General features: G+C 38.3%; 1 protein-coding gene across 6 annotated transcripts in view; it reads right to left on the reverse strand.

Annotated features, from left to right (window-relative positions):
- The window catches only part of LOC112151081 (solute carrier family 12 member 7), a 49,350-nt gene that overhangs the window by 16,598 nt on the left and 12,984 nt on the right, over window positions 1-19,768 (reverse strand). For 2 of the 6 annotated variants that reach the window (XM_024279733.2, XM_024279735.2), the window contains exons 2-8: window positions 10,221-10,315; window positions 9,509-9,640; window positions 6,624-6,770; window positions 3,127-3,181; window positions 2,897-3,027; window positions 946-1,187; window positions 652-863 (exon numbers count right to left, since the gene is read on the reverse strand). In XM_024279733.2, coding sequence (XP_024135501.1) covers window positions 652-863; window positions 946-1,187; window positions 2,897-3,027; window positions 3,127-3,181; window positions 6,624-6,770; window positions 9,509-9,640; window positions 10,221-10,315 — 1,014 coding nt within the window. Of the gene's footprint in view, window positions 1-651; window positions 864-945; window positions 1,188-2,896; window positions 3,028-3,126; window positions 3,182-6,623; window positions 6,771-9,508; window positions 9,641-10,220; window positions 10,316-15,444; window positions 15,660-19,768 lie in introns of those variants that run through there. The other 4 variants (XM_036217517.1, XM_024279739.2, XM_036217519.1 and 1 more) reach the window with 4 other exon arrangements.

A 19,768-nucleotide genomic window follows, 5' to 3' on the forward strand; every position in this document is an offset into this window, starting at 1 on the left:
ACTGCTCTGGAGTCCAGTGGCAGCGTGCTTTACACCACTGCATCCAACACTTGGAAACCCGTTACATGAAGCTCTCTGCGGACTCCACTTGGGCTGATCTGAAGGTCATATGGAGGTTGGAGCTCTGTAGCAACTTGGCTGTGCAGAAAGTCGGTGACCTCTTTGACCTATGCTCTTCAGCATCTGCTGGCCCCTCTCCATCAGTTTACATGGCTGACCACTTGGTGACGGAGTTGCTGTTGTTCCCAAACTCTTCAGTTTTTCTTCTGATAGAGCTGACAGTCGACTGGAATATTTAGTAAATTTCACAACTGAATTTCACTGATCTAGACAGAGCAGAACATTCTTTCACAAATGTCTGTATACAAGTCTGCATGTCTGAGTGCTGGATTGTATACACCTGTGGCCAGACCAAGTGATTAGGACACCTGATTCAGACCATTTGAACGGGTGCGCCAATGCTTTTGATAATAAGTTTAAGTTTATTAAATTTATATGGCACCTTAAAATGACCTTAGTCAAACAAAGTGTCGCACATTAAAAGTTCAAAGAACAATAAAATCACAGCTAAACATAATAAAGTGTATGTGAAAAACAAAAAATGACTTACTGAGGCCATTTTGAATCGTGTGTTTAGGAGGAATCGCTCACCTGAGATGACCCCACTGGTCAGTCCGGGGATGCCCTGCACCAGCGTCACATTGTTGTTGCTAAAATACTCGTTGCAGGTGGCGTTGAGCTCCGGGCCGTCACAGAACAGCTTCCACAGCGCCGTGGTGACCGTCAGGTTATCACTGATGTCGGTCTTTAGACACTTGTCAAAATCATGGTTCTTCAGAGTGCGGTTTCCCAGCATGCAAACGCTGTGCAAAAACAAAGGAAAAAAAGTCACAAAAATGTATATTTTTTTTAAACAATCAGTTTATCTTACGGAAAAAGCCTTACGGAAAATCTGGTGGCTCAAAGATTGTTTTAATGACTCCGGCGTAGATGGCGAGGATGGAGAGAATGACACAAGCCAGAAAGACCAGGGCCAACTTATTGACATATTTGACCCCGACAAAGACGACCACCGCCATCAGAGTGAGGCAGCAGGTGCCGTAGACGCGCATGTTGTTCAGCAGAGCGCCTGCCTCGTCCTCCTTTTTCTCCGCCTTGAAGATAGCTGCTGCAGGCACGATGTAAGTCTGAATGAGCAGAAAAAAAATGAACATCCAACAACTTTAACTATACAATGGTCCAAGTAAATACTTGATTCTGATTGGCTGCAGAGTGTCTATTAAAATGTGATATTGGACACCTAAAAAAGAAGTTCTGGTTAAATAGCCTGACTGTCCTATCTTATTGCACCAGAAACTTACAAAATATGCTTTTAAATAACTTTTTTGTTAATTAATCAAAGAAATTGTTTGCTTGTTGATATGCATTTTATGATCAGAGTTAATGTTAAGTATTTCTTGCAATAAAACCATTGTTGATTTTCTTTCTTTGAAACAAACGTTTGCTTTATCATCTAGACACAAACAAGCAGTAAATGGAGAACTTTCCCTCAGAAATGTTGCTTTAGGCCCATTTTCCTCCTCTGGTTAGTCCTTGTTCCAGCCTACAGATTCTGTGACAACACGTCAAATAACCTGCAATAACTTGCAATCAGTGAAATAGTCTGAAGTACTAATATTTGATTTAATACTTATTACTTTTGCGTTGTATAATGCCCTTCAAGGTGTCCATTATCAGGAATAAATGGACTTTGCATTGGACCGTTCACACCTCCATTCATTTCTGACAACTCGAAGGTCATTATACCTTCATACCTTTGCATGACTAACCCAAACTACAGAGAAACTTTCTACAATGATAGAAACTGAAGAAAAACTTCCAAATCTGTTCATAAAATAAAGGTGCAATTTAATTAAATAGTGAAGGGAAAATGAGGTTAATGTTATGTTTGTAGAAACATTTTAATAATGATTTCATTGGTTTTTACTTTTAACTATGCAGTTTCCTTCCAAATATGTATTTAATTATTCTTATTTTTAGAAATACTTCAGTTAATCAAGATGTAATTTATTCCACCAAGTAGGTGTTTAGTGAAGCTTAAGAGACTAATCTTTCAACGACAATATGTCTCCTTTAAATGGAAATGAAGAACTTTTTTCCTCTTTCGTGTCACAATATTCTTCCCTCAACTTGAAATAAGTGAATTCTAGTTTATATCTGGATTCTAAACTTTTGATTCTTTCCTTCTGTTGGGATAAAAGTTGTGTTTACAGTCAGTGACTGAACCCGTTGACATATTTATTTCAGTTTTTTCTATCACAGCTGAAGAGAGAATGAATGTATTTATTTTTTTAATGAGGGAGCAGAAAACAGACTAGGCCCAATTTATGAAGCAGATAAAAAAAAAATCCCAAATCATTACACCTCCCTCACCATGCTTGACTGTTAAACCTGAGAAGTTCTATCTTAAGTGATGTTTTGGTTCCTCTCATTTTGGGTTCCAAAAGCCTCCTTCTATTAAGCTTTTTTTAAGTTTCGTTTTTGCTTTCATCTTCCTTTAATGAATAAACAACTTTCCTTTAGTGAACTTCCTCGTTTCCCAGAAGATTGTTTGACCTTGATGTAATTTTTCCCAGAGTCTCCACCACACTTAGGGGAGTGTTTTGTATTTTTCCCACGCGTGAATCATCCTTTTTCTCTGCAGAAATATACTCCCAATTATTTAAAAATAGGGTTTCATAAGCCTCAAGATTAATGTGCGGCACATGTTTCTGAATAACAACTGGTTCTGTTTTTTTACTTGATAGTAAGACAACCTACAACCAGATGATTTATTGTGTTTAACACAAGAAACCTAATGATTAAACTAACACGAGTGTGAAGCAGTTTTCCTCACCAGCAGGATCTCGATGGTACCTAGGATGTACATGGAACCAGCAAACGTTGTGCCCAGGAAGAAGCAGAGACCTACAGCGCCTCCGAACTCTGGACCCAGAGACCTGGAAATCATGTAGTACGAGCCTCCAGCTGTGCAGCAAACAGGGAGGACAAAATACAGTAGTTGGATCTTATCATTTCACTGCCATGAAACAACTTTAATCAAAGGTAAAAAACAAAAGTTCAGACCTGGAACGACGCCGTTTGTAGCGATTGCACTCATGGATATGGCTGTCAGCATTGTCTGTGTGGGAAGAAGAACAAAGGGAAAAGTTTGAGGTCTTCACATCCCTTTGTTTTCTGCACATGGACTGTGGCGTGCCGCTGAACACGTTCTCAGAGCAACCTTTTATTTTTCCAATGAACTTTCCGCCTCTTCCAAACAATAGGACTCTTCGTGAGGTAATCTAGCGTTTAGTCAGTTAAATGCCTCTCAGGGGCTTAGGCTGTAAATCTTTTTGGATTGGTTATGGATACAAGCTTTTCTGTGAAATCGACCATTGTGGATGAGGATCTCTGCATCAGCCTGTTACCTAAAAGCAAACTCCGGACCGGGGAAGGTCAGTGCAAACACGAGGGCAGAGGGAGAAAGAACAATGAGGCAGAGGACAGAAGAGGAGGAACTCTAAAAAGTGAAAGAAAGGAAGGATTTGGAGCCATGAAGGGCAGACAGGAAAGAAAGGAAGAGCAGGAAGAAAAGGACAAGGACATGCCGAAGATAAACCTCCTGCTCTTTTCTGGATGTCCGGTTTAAGATGACACAAGCGCTGGGAGTAAAACCAATTAGCTCGGTTAGTTTCCACTGAAATCCTAAGCAGCTATTCAGCAGCTTGGACTTAACCACAAACTAATGACGAGTCAAAGGCATGGGACTTTCCTCAATGATTAAAAAAAGTTCATTAATTTCTCAAAAAGCATCATCAGCAAATTTAATCGACAAAACACAAGATTTATGGAAAGACTTCAGCTAAAAGTGACAAATAATGCTTGTGCTTCCTGCAAAATGCATGCGAGTGCAGACAGCTGCAGCAGGAGACTGCTGATACTGCAACATGCAAGTTCTGAAATGTAAAAACCTGAAAAAAATAGAAAGGAAACTCCCAAAGAAATTACTTTGTTTCATAAATTGCAATAAATTAAAACACAACCAAAGAATTTAAGTAAAATAATTAATGTAAAAGTTTCAAAATTAAAAGATGGAAGTTAAATTAGCTTAAAAATAGAACAAAAATGGTTTTAAAAAAGAAAGCTGAACTATCTAAAGGCATAAGACAATTTAAACATATAACAGAAACATTTTTGAATAAAACCAGAATGGTTAAAATGCACTAAAAGTCATGAAAACCAAAAGGAGCTTTAATTAAGTTTTAAAAAAGTGTCTTTATTCTACTTTGATATTTTAAATATAGTATGCCCTTACTATATCGTGGTTCATATTTTGTGGTCTCACTATTTTCATCTGATTTTTAGAGCAACTTCGCATGTTTTTTTTTCTTCTTAACAGTGCAAAATGTTCTGCGTCCTTATCGGCTGTAGATCTTGTCAATCAATCTCCTCCATGTCACGTCTCCTGTACAAAATGCCTTCAGCTTGCAATATCGACATACATTTCTATGAAGGTTTGACCTTTGAAAGTTTCAACAAGAGAGAAAAGTATTAAAATGTTCATGTCTGTCTGAGAAAAGTGTTTAAAGTGTGTAGTGAGAAGTTCTACAGCCTTAAAACGTCTACAATTATTGTTATTATAGTTAAAAGTGAAGATAACTGTGGATTTCACCTACTCTGGATCATTTTAGGAATGTAACCCCCACAATAAATGAGGGACAACAGTAATCTATTTACTTGTAAAAATATCAAGAATGAAATGAAATATGAAGTATTTTACTAATATATGATGTGGGCAGCCTTGTTAGTGGAAATATATAGCAACATTGGACAAAACGTTTGATTTAAAATTTAAAAAAAGTCTGCAGACAGATAATTAAATAATAAACAAGATCTTCACTGTCAGAAACTCCTAAAAGACATTCATCACTGTTGGGTGGTAACTATAAAGCAAAGTGATTTAAGAGTGTCGTAGCATTCACAAAATAGCAGCATGGACCTGTTAACAACCACAAAGAAACGAGTTATTTCAGAAAGTCCGGCCTGCCCAAACACCTACAAACAACATTACAAGATGAGAAAGATTGCGAGAAAAAAATAGCTTCTTTCATTCATCAGTTTTTACAGGTAAAGGTTTGTCGAATGGATGAAATTCAGAAAGCAGAGGTGAAGCGATCATAAACGATCAGAGGAGTTCATATCTATGAGTATGTAGATTAACAGGACTTTAGCACAGAGGTCCATGAAGGAAAAAGACGACATCACATAGATGTACTCATCATAGTTTGAACAGGAGCGGTGAAACGTCTCTTTTATAGTCACGTGTACTTGTGATACATGTTTAAAAGGTATTTTTCCTCTTTAAGATCATATTTCCAGATGAGCACGTTGACTGTAAAAACACCAGTTGAGCCGTTTTTGGAATGACACCTAAAACCTCAGAACATCAGTATCTTGAACAGATCCGCACACTATTTGAGAGCAAAGAGGCGTTACCACTGACACCTTTACGACCAAGTTCACACTAAAAACGACAGATTACTGCACCTACATGCTCTCCTAATGCCCTTTAGAAGCATAGACAAACCAGGTGGAGAGACGATGGTTTTCCAGCTTTTAACAGTCACATTTACTGAGTACGATGCTAAAGATATTAAAAATTGAATTTCCATCATGTCTCACAACACACTATATATAACTGTCACACATTTCTTCTCCATATTTTCTTTGAAAGTATTCTAGCAATTTAGAAAAGTAAAGAGAACCTTTCAGGGAGTAAATGAAAGAAATACAAAGAAAGTAAAGAGCTCCGATGGCTTTGGGTTGGACGGGAGTCTGGAGCGCTCCTCTGTAATCATGTTTGCCTGCTGGATGACCTAGAAACAGGTGGCTGCTGCTGCTGCTGCTGATGTGGAGGCAGCAGAGCGAAGTCAGATGTGGTCTTAGTAGTGAAAATGAACATTAATCTGTCTGACTAAGCCTGTGGCTCTTATGCAACAGTGCAGTGTCAAGAAAGGGTTAACCCCACAAACCACTCTGGACAGATTATAATAACAGAAATGGAATTCCCGTCTTTCCAGGGAAAGAATTCGTTCAGCTATGAAATCTGATCTAAAGTCAAAGCATTAATTATGTGCTGATGTTTGAAACTATTCGTCTACGTCTTTCTTTGAGTTTAAGGAGCCCGACTTGCTTACAAAGATTTAGCCACTGCAGTTAGGAAATTTGTTTCAAAAAAATTAAATGACATTACTCGTCACTTTTCCAGTCCGTCCTTTCAAAGACTAATCTGAAATAATCCAGCGTCTGCTGTGAGCTTGGCAGATACGACAGACAGATTACAAACTAGGTTCCATTAAAGGCAGAAAAAAAAGAAAAAAAAAATCAAGCTTGCATTAAAGAGCTGTGTGATCACTCCATGTTCAGTCTTACACTATTCCAACTTTTGGGACAAATTCTACAACACAGATATGTCATGTGAGGTGAAGGAGAGCTGTGATTTTCATGTAAAACTCCTCTAAACTCCCTAAGACAGTCTAAGGATTGTTTAAGACACATGATGGCAGTGATGAAGTACTCACACATGAGCAGCACAAGCCCACAATAGCCAGAGACTCCAAGATCCCAGCGGTGCCGACAATCCAGGTAAGGCGCAGAAACAGGATCACCCCCAGAATGTTCTGGAGGCAAGGCAGGTAGACACCCATGAAGGTCCCCATCTGAGGGCTCTGCAGAGACAACGGGTAGATATATGGGTATGTTGGGCAGGTTTATTAGGGGGAGACGAGAGAAGATTGAGGAAAACAAACATCTGGACAAAAAATGAGGAAACAAACCACAAAAAAACTAGAAACAGGTTCAGCGTGGTTATGGAAACCCAAAGAACCACCACCTCAACTTCCTGTTTGATGCTCATCTAAAAATGAAAGTAACTGAAACCAGATCACTTCACCAAGTATCCACTAGGTGGTCATTGTCATTGAAACAAGTAGATTTCCATTCTTTTTGATGAAACACTTCACTGCAAATATAAAAGTAGACTTTTTTTTCTCCAATGCTATTGTTTATTATTTATGAAAATTATATTTTATTGTATATAAATTTCCCCCCACTATATTACAGTTCACCTTTTGTAATCTTGCAGATTTTTTTGGTGCAATTTTTTTATGATTTTTTTTTAAAACAGCACAGTGTTCTGCATCCTGATTGGCTGTAGACCTTGTCAATCAATCTCCACCAGACTGCATTAACTATGACCAAACTACATAAATCTTCCATCAGATTCAGATCCTTACTTTCGTTCTATAATACTGGACTCATTTTTCTATGACGGTTTGAACTTTGAGAGTTTAAATAAGAGAGAAAAGTGTGAAAATGTTCAGTCTAAAAAGAAAGTATGTTGTACAGACTTTTTACAGCTATAAAACATTTATAACTCTACTTTACAAATTTCATCAATCATGGGTTACCTTTAGAACTTAACTCCCAGAGCTTGGTCTGTCAGGTGACTGACAGATTTGTTTAGCCTCATTGTTACATCCAGCAAAGATGTCACTATGTTGGCAAAACTTCATCTAGTCCACATGTGTCAAAGTCGAGGCTCGAGGGCCGAATCCGGCCCTCCTGATCATTTTATTTTATTGTTATTAATGGCCCGATGTTATCCTGCGTTTGTTTCTAACTTGTATAATTTTGACAAAATATATTTTTATGGAGAATATTGAAAGTAATTTAAGGATAAAATTGATTTAATCTGGAACAATATTCCTGCCTGTTTTTATTCATATTTATGTTCAAATGTTATGTTTTTAAAGTTTAAAAGATGTTGTTTTAGTGTATTCAATAAATGTTTATCCTGATCAGTCCGCAACTTAAGGTGTGTTTTGGATTTTGGTCTCCAGTGCGATTGAGTTTGACACCCCTGATACTGTCCAAAATAAATGTCATGCTCGGTTTACTTGAATTCACATATATAACAAAAAAAAGGTTGTGAAAAACAATAATGTTTCTCTCCACACAAATAAACAGCAGCGGTTTAAAGGAATGAACTACTGTTGCTTAAGGTGTTTCTGCAGGATGTAAATTGTAACATGACTGATGGAGATAACCAGCTGTCATTAACGTTCTGATGTTTTCAAACTAAAACCTGTTAGCTTGGGTTTGGGTTCATCTTTTTTTTTTAAAGTAAAGGCTGCTTCTGAAGGTTTTAGTAAACCCAAACAAAAAATCCAAACATGAATCCTGCAAAAAAATACGGCCACCGTGACAATGATAGGGAAACATTAAAAAAGGAGGAGGAAAAACAGCCAAATAATCCCATCAACCCTCCCGCTCTCTTTGGGGTCCAGATGACTCCAACCTTATATTGATGTGTGATTCCTTCCATGACAAATGTGGATGAAGATGGACAGGATTTTATGTCTGCCATGGACATTAGTGAAACTCAAAAATCAAAGATAAAAAAAGCTAAAAAGTCTTGTGGGGTCCAGATGACCCCACTTTTAAAGTAAACAAGCCTAGGCGAGCGGAAGGGTTACAAAAAAAATGAAACTAAATGGATCACTGACATAAACTGAGCAGTGCAATGTTTCACCTTCATCTCTTCCTATATTTTCTATATCATTTAATGTCTGATTTAAAACATCTGTACAGCAGGGAGGCCTTTACTACATTTTTTTTGTTTGTTTGTTTGTTTTTTTTTACAAAAGAAACAGAAATGTTGAATAACTCTAAAGGAAAAACAGCAGTTTTATTGATTTTTTTAAATCCAAACTCAGCCCAAGATTTTAGAAGTTAACAAGACAACAACAACCAAACAGACTCCCTCTATCTTTACTATGATGCAAACAAAGGCATTTGAACATTCTGAAAAAAAAAAAATGTCAGACATGTGACCAGAAGCTTAAGAGGAAATGTTGAAAAAAAAAAAAAAAAAGATAAGACACATTAAGATATAAATAAAAGAAGTCTAAAACCAAAGAAATCTGGGGGTAAAGAGAAGCGCAGGGATTGAGGGGTCAAAAACCCTCTTATGTAACATTTGTTTAGCGGATTTGAAAGAACAGCTGTTAATATGCAACTGTACAGCAGGCAGAGAACCGACAGCAACACAAGCCCTCACATTCATTTTTCCCTGTCTAATGTCCTTACAAAGAGATTTGATTATTCTATTTATCCAATAAAGGACAACAATGAAGTCGGGTTCAACTTTTTAACCTAATTTGTACTCTGTTGATCAATTGTTATTGATCGGTCCATTCTTTTACAGTATTTTTTTTAATAGACATTTAGATGTCTCTCTGTGTATTTGTAGTTCTGCTTTTCTTTAACATTTCTCTCTAGATCACCTCAAACAGCCCAGCTGGATTTGAGTCTGAACTCCATGTTCTCTTGGGGAGTTTTGGCAGGACTTTTCGGGTCACAAAACAGCACTTTTTAAAGATAACAAAGTTTTTTTTCTTTTTACCTTAACAGCTTTCTTCTTTGGCCCTTCATCTTCATCAGCCTCCTCGTGCTCCTGGGCTCCCTGGGAGAGGTTGGTGTAGTTTGCAAGTTTATTAAGAAGTGATGCCACCATGGGATTGCTGTCCATCTCTTCCTGCAATAAAGAATACTTTCATTAACCCATTTAAGCTCATTCCTTTTTTATTTTCAGACACTTTTACTGAGTCAAAGAGAGCGAAGATGTGTCCAAAATCCAATATATGTTTATCCTGCTTTATTTTGGGCTTTCATTTACAGTTACCCAACTGTGGCAGAAGGGTAAACACTTTTCAGAGCAGCTTCAAGTTAGGAACCATAAGTTCTTCCAAACAGACGAGCTGGATCAGCTTCATAGAGTGGAGAACACAGACGCCACAGAGCTTCTCTGATTGCATGAAAGGACCAGTGACCACAGAGCAGCAGTTCTGCCAGAAGGCAAGGGGTCAGCGGAGTGAAGTCAAAGGAACACAAATAAACTTTATAGTGCATAAACTCTCTGATTGTTGAGCCAAGAACAGACGGCACTTTCTGCTTGGTTGGTTCACCACAGTCTAGGCTGTGACGGCAGCGCGGCGTGCATTCACGAACACTTCATGAACTCGTTTTAACTCGTTTAAAGACAGTGTTGATGTGAAGACTCAGAATGCTCAGACAGTTTTGTGTGTTCAGACTGAGCTCTGACCACATGCAGTTACCTCGAAAAGGGCCATGTTGGTGCCATCGTAGCTGTTGTTCTTGTCGTGGTCTGTGCTGTTGATGAAGGGGCTGTTTTCCTTTGGGACGCCATCACCTGTACAGAAAACAGGAGTTTCAGCGAGTGAACAAAGCTGATGGTTAAGCCTGAGCAGAACTTCAAGTCGTTCACAAATGTAAAAGCCCAGAGAAAGAAACTAAAGTAGCATTTGATCCCATCTAAATCCCGCTGTGGTTATAGCAATGAAATTACTGCGTGCTGTGACTTTAGTCTATAAAAACCAGAAGGAAACAGTCCTCTGACATGGCTACAGCATAATCAAGGACTACAATCTACTTTATTGTGTGTTCCTTTTCAGCCTCTGCTGTCAGGAATCACACCTAAGCACCTTAGGACTCACACATATGACTTGAATTTAGTTTCATGGCAACTGCCTTTTTCTAACCCAATCTTCCTGCATTTATCCTGACTTGAGATCAACACAAGGAAACACTGGAAAGTTGACTGGAAAGTTAACTTGTAGCCCCTTGAATTCTCTGGTGGAATCCCATCCAAGGACTAACCGGCCTTCAGACCAAGTAAGACAGAGTTTTAGTTGTTGTGCTGCTATTACTCCATAATAAGACACAATGCATTACCATCATCCTATACAGATCAGCCAAAAAATTTTTAGTCAACAACTAAAACAACTCTTCAGGCCTTATAATTCAACTATTTCTCTAAAAGCCACAACAAACTTTAAAAACGCCTGTCACACATCTCAGTTTTATTAACACAGCATAAACCGTCTTCAGCATTTAGTTGTAAAAAAAACAAGACATTTCCAACAACAGAATATGATAAGCCTATTGACTTCATATGAGAATTGCACTGAGTGACCCCTCCTTCCTTTCACTCAAAATAGGAGGTACCCCCTGGCTTCATGAAGCCCAAATCCCTTAGACTTTTATAGAGAAATAATCAGATATTACTCAATCATTCTGTGTCAGAATAACCATTCTTTCTCTGATACCTTTTTTACCATGTCGTTAATCCAATTTATTTAGGTGGTGGATCTTATTCTAGTTATAAACTGACCAATCCGATGCATCAGTAAAAGCATGTGGTCTCACATTGAACTTTGGAAATGCGTTCAGGTGTTAGAGGTGTGGCCTTCCAACAAGCTCACTCCTTATTGGAGACAGTGGTTGCCTTAGAAATGTTGACTTGACTGACTCGGACCAACCACTGCTTACTGAGTATTCCTGGTTTCAACATGGTGGCGTCCGTATTGTAAAAAAATGGCAACTGAATTGACTTAATTTGGACCCGGAAGCAAGTCACTTTCTATGGGTCATGCCACACTAACTCAGTCCAGTTCTCATATATGGTCAATGGTAAAGTTCAAAACTCCCCATGAGAACAAAGTGATGACCACTATAAACCTTTCAGCTGACAGGAGACCATCATTCGCGACCAAACAGAACAGCTCTAAAAGTGTCGTAACACGTGGAGAACAGATGATTCTTGACAACCAAGAGAATTATGCAATAAAACAAATACCAGAGATAGTTTTGCTTGATATACCGACAAGAAAATCCACACAAAAAGTCAATTTAAGCTCAGAGCCTTATGATGGATCAAGTACAAACAGCTATATTATAAAAGAAAGGGGAAATGTTCAAAAGCAGAAAAACACAGCAATAAAATCAATAAGGTTATATTATAAGAATAAAGTGGCATTAAAGGAAACCGGTATTATAGGTTTGATATGTTTAAGGTGACAATCAAACCTTTAGACAATAAAATGTTGAATATCAAATGACAGTAAGATGTAATAAAAATAAAAGTGAGTTTGATGATTATAACATAAAATGCTCTTCAGAAAAACATTCCTGTTTCAAACAGTTCAAGTTTTACCAGGAAGAATTGGTAAACAAAAAATAAAGACGTTTATTTTAGCCTGGGGGAAGTTGTTGTCTGCGAAACATCTCCACCTTTAGGTTAACAAAATGTTTAAATTTCTTTTCAGTAAAGTTCATCAACACTGTCTATACCACAGAAGGAAAGGAGAAACAGATGGGCCTGCCAGGAAGAAGTCAACACTTTTTCACTTGTAAAAATAAAAGTCTGCTGTTTATTTAAGGGAAGCCAGACCTCGTCTCTGCACTCATTACATCTTCTATAAAGCATTTATCTGCTGTTCCTCAGTCATTACTGTCTAAAACGCACACTACACATCATTGTTTTATACTCTCTCATACAAACAGTCAGAATAGTTCCGTGGGATTAAGATCTATTCTTGAGAGTTACTATGAGACTGCTGCACGTCATAGATGAAGCTGAAATAAGTGTAGGAAGCATGCTGAGGTCTTGGTCATTTGGTCAGCTGGGATCCATGCTGGGCGTCCTGCCGTCATCAGTGGAGCTGTCATGGAAGCAGCTCTGAGGAACTTTTCCTGCTCCATCCAGCTGCAGGGCAATAAGAGGCTTGCAGCGTGGCTTAGCCAGCTGGTAATCACACAGAAAGTCATTATGTCCTTGTACCGGGCGGCTCTTTAAACACAGACCTACCCCAATAGGTGAGTAAACTGTATTTAATAAGTGTGGATTTGGATTGCTACTGGGTGGAGTGGATGCAGCAGCTGAAGCAGCCTGACGGTCGTCTTTGAGTGTAGTCAGATGCTCCGCAGCAGGTAATCATTTTCTCAGATGACACTGGCTAAATCCTCTTTGGAACAAGGTGGGAGGCTAAAACCGACAGGACTGTTTCCAAATCAGGTGACGTTTCTGTTTTTAGTACGCCCACGTGGAAGGTGGTTTAAAAGTCAATCAGGAAGTGATCACTGATCCCTAAAGGCATGAAGCTATTTCAATCGCACTGTAGTAAAGAAAGTGTTCAAACACTCTTGAGTTTTGTTCTCTGTGTTCGCCCCTTCAGAATAAAAGCCTATAGTAAATTTCAAACCAACATGAAATGAAACTTGATGCTGTCTTGACTCTTAAATGCTTCCTGATGTCACATACTAACGGTATTTCAAAGGTGGTCAGTGAGCGGTAAATTAAGGAGTCCCATCCAATATCAGTAAATCCTGCAGTGACCCCCTGCTGCACTCTCATATCAGCACTCCAAAAGCCAAAAAAGCCACTCATGTGAAAGATGTGATAGACGCAGGACAAAGTGAAACCCAAGACTTGACGATCAAAACACAGAGGAACAGACCGATCCACGGCTGCACGGCTGTCACACTGACTCACATATGTAACGTGGACGGTTGGAGTGAAATGATGACATGGTGTCGGAGTGTGCTGCTGTGTATGCAGTCCTGGGGGACGTGCTCCAGTTTTACATACAGTAGCAATTATAAGATACTGGCCTAGTTACAAGATGTTGGCCTCTGTTCACATGAATATACAGTCCTTCACCGTCAGGTCACCGACACCACAAGAGCTGCCAATCTCACTGTTCACATACGACTTCCAATATAATACAAGTTAACATCATGATACACCCGTGCTGGGATTTTCACAAATCTTTTTCAGCGGTGATAGAAAGATGAAATGGAGGGCTTTTTTTTAGTGATGCTGCTGGCTAAAAAATGACAGAAAGAACTGTTATAAGGTTCAATGAAGGTCTCAACACAGATGTGTCATTCCAATTCTTTCATTAAAAACAACAAAAAACAGAAACTAACAGCTTACATTGAAAATCCAGGAAAGCTGGGAATGCTTTTCTTGTGGTATTTTTGCAAATATTTTATTTTCCTTTAAGTGTTTTCATTACATTGAATTATAACTGTAAATTTATAAATTCATGAAGATCTGACAACACTGAATAGAAAAACAGTTCACTTATTATCCCCATGATAAACTTTTATTTTTGTAGAGTGCGCTTGCTTTCAGTTGTGTAATTATGTTTTACTCTATAAGGAACTGATTTTAGGATGTAACTTCTGCAAAGGAAAGTGAGGACAACAGATTTAAAAGGAATGGGCACACAAAGCACTGCTTTGGGGATCTATAAATTTAAATGATATCAAAAGGTAAATTTGTCTTAATTTCATATTTTTGACTGTATTTTTTTTAGTACAAATTCTCCTGATTTTGTGCTTTTATTCTAGCTTTAAAAAAACTCAGGCTTTCTATCTAAATAATAATTTTCTGCCAAATCCATCTTAGGTTGTTTTTGGATGGAAAGAATGACACATGCTTTTATTTTGAAATTTAAAAAGGAAAATAAACTGAACCCTTCAAGAGATTTTTTTCAAATGTTTTGTATTATCAGCTTCATTATAAAGTTTTACAGTGATATACAGACATTCTGTCATTCTGACAGCTAAAGCTAATTCATGCCCAAAATATCCATACTTAAAAAAAAAACCTACATAATCTCTCTTTGACGATACTGAGAGTTTGTATTTTGGTTCTCTTCCTCTCATTTCAGGCCTCTTCAGCGTTTTCCTCGTTCCTTGCTACAAATGCACTAGCATGTGCATTTAGAATGTGCTAATGGTTCGGATCCTGCAACCGTGGCTATAATAAATGACCGTGCACACTATTTATAACTCCTAAGCTGCATACTGTGACAATGCAGTAAGCTGCCTAACACTGCTCATGTTATCTCATGTTCACTGTACCAAACGGTGATTAAAAAAATGTGTGAACGATGACAAGATCAGAAATCTGTTAAAAGGTCAAAAATGAATTCCTCAGCCCGGACATGCAGTCAGCAACGTTTAGGATTAAGAGGGAGTCAGACCCCTTTTTATTTTCATATTTTTGTGCTGAAAGATTATGAATAAGTCAAGCTCATTGATTAGTTTGCCTAATCGTTAAAAGAAAAGTTTTCAGATATATTTTAATAATTTATTTTATTTTTATTTTATTTACACATTTAAACTGAAGTAGGAGGATAAACCCCTAGAGATGGAACATCTCGTTTTCAAGGGGGTCCTCCGTTTCAAGAAACAATAACAGATGACAGAGTAGAAGTCAAACAACATAATAGAAACAAATAATAAATACACATAATAAACCCTCACACACCATCACACACCATAATTAGAACTAAACAGTTTGAAACAAGAAAGCAGGTAAAAACTGGAGTCGTAAGTTAAATCAAAAGAGACAAGCATCCCTATTCTAACCTAATCGAAAAAGTTGGACGGCACTCAAAATTAATTCTTGAGTTCCTTTAAAGCTGAGTTTAGCTCCAGCACCAGAAGCAAAGAGCTGAAGAAACTTACCTTTTCGGCGAGAGGCTCCCCTCTGCTCCATTCTGAGGAGCCCGGCTACACAGGGGGGTAGAGGGGAGGGGGTCTTAGCACTGGTCCCTGGGGAACTCCACTGATGGGGAGCCAGAGTACAGAGATACCGCAAGTGATGTGTAGAAAACAGGAATGCTGCCTGTGCTGTGAGGATAAAGTGAGGATAAGCTGTTTCTGTGGATGTGTGTGTGTGCCAGGATGTGTGTGTCTGTGAGAGAAAAGTGGCCTGTGACGACAACGTCAGCGACATCAGCCATGCATCACAAGGCGCCCTCACCCTCCCACCGACAGACCTGCGAGCGCAGACGCGCGTGCGCGCCCACAGACATGCAGCCTCTTTTAGCTGCTGATCTCTGCCACAATTTCAGGTGCTCCAGCTGACAGGGGGCAAAAAAAAACCAGGAGGAGCAAAGAAAAGCAGCGCCAGCAGGAACGTGGAGGAAGAACAATCATTTAGAGGAGAATTTTATTTAAATGAACACAAAATAGAAACAGTCTGCTTTCAGACTCAATGCCAAACAATCGGTTCTTCTTTCCATCTGACCTTCTGTCTGGTCGCTCAGGTTACAAAGGTGGGAAGGGCTGATTGATCAGAACATCATGGAGGGACAAACTGACAACACACAACTTCCCATTCGACTCACAAAGTCCCAGATGGATTTGTTAAAAAAAATCTTTCAATATACGCAAGAAAGGTCTTCTGTCGACAAGAGACGCTAAGAGAGATAAAGTTTTAAACAAAAGATGGTAAACAATGGCAGACAGAGACCTGCCCCTGGTGTTACCTTGCTGAACTTAGCACTCTGCTGTCTTCCTTTCTGCTGTTTAATCTGCTCATCTCAGAGCATGCAAAGTGGGCAGTAATCACTTAACCAGATTAGGCTAATCCCGAACTTTTTATAAAACAAGGAGCAACGTCGAACCGGGGAGGCTGACGATAGATATGGCTCTGCAGCCAGCAAGCTAAGTGGCGTCTGTCAGGGGAAAAAGTCCTGTGTCAGCTGCAGACACGCTACAGTCATTACAGGGAAACTCTGAAAGTCACCAGAGACTTAAAGTTCAATAAAAGTTTTAGGAAGAGTGGAGGTGATTGATTTAAAGTCAACAGGAATGTCAGGTAACTGTGACCAGCCTGAGTCTGAAGAACCAAAGTGAGGACAGAGCTGAACATCTGCTGCCGCTGTCATTAGAGTGACAGATGTGGCAGGCCAGCGCTCACAGAGGGGCTTCATCACACACTAAGAAGGATTAAGTCCCATCAAACCCTACTTGGTCTGACATTAGATTGCTGCTCTGACGGCTAACGGCTGCAGCCATGTCACACCAAAGCGGTCTTACAAACTTCTTTTACTGTCAGAACATGATGGAAATGCCTTAATTCTTCACAGCAGTAATTATATAACAGACTATATTTAGGTTGATAGCTGAAAGCTGATGAAATAAAAGTGGAATGGTAAAAAACAAAGGAATTCCAAAACGTATGACTACTTTTTTAATTTGTTTGATTTTTATTAGGTTGTATTTTATTTCAAAAGTAATCTACATGTTCCTGTGTTTTATATACTGAAGAAAAGCCATTTTCTCTGCTCTGAATCCAAATTAACATAGAATCATTTATTTATATGTGAATTTGTTCCACCACATTGCTTTTTACTCAACACGGCATCTCATTTTTTACTGCTGCATCACAAATAAAAAAACGTTAATGCAACAGTAAATTTGTTGAATTTTTTCTTCCTTCAACTGGTGAAAGGTTTTCTGCAATACAAGCCCAAAGCATGATTGATCCACCCCCATGCTTAACAGTTGGGCAGAGGTTCTTTTCATTAAACTCTGGACCTTTTCTTCTCCAAACGTACCTTTGCTCCTTATGTTCATTTGTAAACTTCAAACGTTGAATTTTGTGGTGAGGACGTAGAAGAGGTTTTCTTCTGATGACTCTTCCATGAAGACCATATTTGTACAAGTATTTATTGACAGTAGAACAGTGTAGCACGACTCCACAGTCTGCAGACCTTTCTGGAAGGACCGTGCCGTTGAACGCAGGTTTGTACTTGCTTTTCTCACAATTCTGTCTGAGATTTTTCTTGGTCTTGCTTTAACTTCCAGTGTTCCTGTTGACTGCCATTTCTCAATTAGATTCCAAACAGAGGATAGTGACATCTGAAATCGTCTGCTATCTTCTTAGGGCCTTCTCCTGGTTTGTGAGTATCAAATATTTTCAGTTTCAGGGTTCTGGACAATTGCTTGGAAGAACTCATGATGCAGATTGTTGTAGCAAGGTCAAATGAGTCCGATTATTTAAAATCTTTGCAATTGAAATCACCTGTCTTTGTAAATGATCCATGACCCTATCGGGTCTCTGCTTTTCCAAAGAGGGCAGTGCGTACTATAAATTCTGCAGGGTGGCCAAACTTTTGCACACCATGGAAATAAAGTCTTTTTTTTTCACTTGTTAAAAGCATGTCTCATATGTAATCTGATACCTTTGGGGAATTTTACCAAATTTTCTAAAATGATCAACAGTAGCTATTGCATATCTGTAAGAAGGGAAACAAAAAGGGCTTAAATTCCAAAAATGAAGTTGGTGATGCAGAAAAACACATTGCCCAAAAGTCTGGTGATTCATGTAAACAACACAAGTCTAAAAAGCACAAGTAAATTATATAAACGTAGATAAAGGCTTGGAGCATTACCCTCCTGAAGCTCTATAGTCGCTTCATAATTTAATCTGAAAAGGTTTGAAAACCATTTTTTTATTTGAACTAATTTCTGTCTAAAAGACAGACAAACCATTTTTATGTAAATCAAAGAGAAATATGATGTATTTTTGAGTTATATTCGATTTTGACAATTACAGCAATACTTAACCAGTAATTTGATGGATCTATAGAACAGTTCTGAAACCAATGAAATACAGCCTGAGGACTGATTACTGCAGTCAAGAGATTACTCCAGTGTATAATTACCCACTGTCCAACTTAACTGATGTGATCCAAACACATGAGGGTTTCAAGTGTTGTGTGTGTGTGTGTGTGTGTAGGGTTTTTGTTTGTGTACAGTAAGCGTTAGCATGCTCCTTTTAATTATGCCGCTGGCCTTCAAACCTGTGACGTAATAAAATCTCTTGTGTAGCTCAGAATATGTGAGCAAAGGCAAGGCCAAGAAGAAAAAAATGAACTTTAAAAAAGTGTAACCAAAATGCACTTTAATTTAGTCAAAATGACAGCTTATCATTTTTTTTCTCCCTGAATCAACACCATCTGCAAACACAAACTCAAACATTTGATATTTGCAGCAAAAACCTACAGTTAGACTTTATATTGTCTGGTGAATCTGTGTCAGAGAACTGTTTGACTTCCATATACTATTTTACCTCAGATGTTCCCACTGATAAGAGTGAGAACATCTGAACTCACACATGCTGCAGTTCTTATCCTGACCAGGAGATGTCAGTGCTGAGAAAGTAAGATCTTGCTGAATCACAGCAACTTCTGTTTCCTCTCACTTATTTTTGAGCGAGTCCATCAGAAACTTTGGCATGAATTTGACATATTAAAAGTTTGAACGGCTCAGTCAGATGTAAAAAAAATAACTATTTGTGGGTTTACTGCTCTATTTAGCTTTGTACGGCAAGTTTCACCTGCTAAATCTGTCTCTCCTAATCTAGAACATACACACACACACATCACCAAACCACTGAAGGCAGAACACATGCAAACTCATGACGATGCCCTGTGAATGTAAAACTTGCACTTGCTTTTCCTTACAGGTGGCTACCCATTGATATTCAAAAATGTAAACATTGCACCTTTTTATTTGATGCTACTACTGGTTTTCCTTCGTCTTACTCACATCGTCTTAGCATGTTAGGTTCAATGTTGCCGTGTGTATACAAAAAGATTCACAACTGCCATATAATCAAAATGCTGCAAAGTAAAGGCAGCAACAACAAGAACAGAACAAAACATGCTCTAAAAAAGTTTAAATATTAAAATTTCCAGAAGTAAAATACTAATATGTGAAAAAAGAAAGAGCCACCATTTTTCAAATAAAACATAATATGAAAAAAAATGATACAAACAGTTTTTCTAATACATTACACACAGGTAAAACAAGAATGATTGTAAAAGCTGTTAGCACACAGGGCTGCATATTGAATACGATATTTTGGTTTATGGAAATCAGAATCCTCCCAAACAAATCAGCAGGAGGTGAGTCAGAAGAAAAACGTACATGAGAGAGGTCAGTTAAGGTTTTTAGAGATTCTTTAATATCCAGAAATAATTGTAATTCTAGTGGA

This window comes from Oryzias melastigma, linkage group LG20 (assembly GCF_002922805.2).
Source record: "Oryzias melastigma strain HK-1 linkage group LG20, ASM292280v2, whole genome shotgun sequence".
In the NCBI taxonomy this organism is placed as follows: domain Eukaryota; kingdom Metazoa; phylum Chordata; class Actinopteri; order Beloniformes; family Adrianichthyidae; genus Oryzias; species Oryzias melastigma.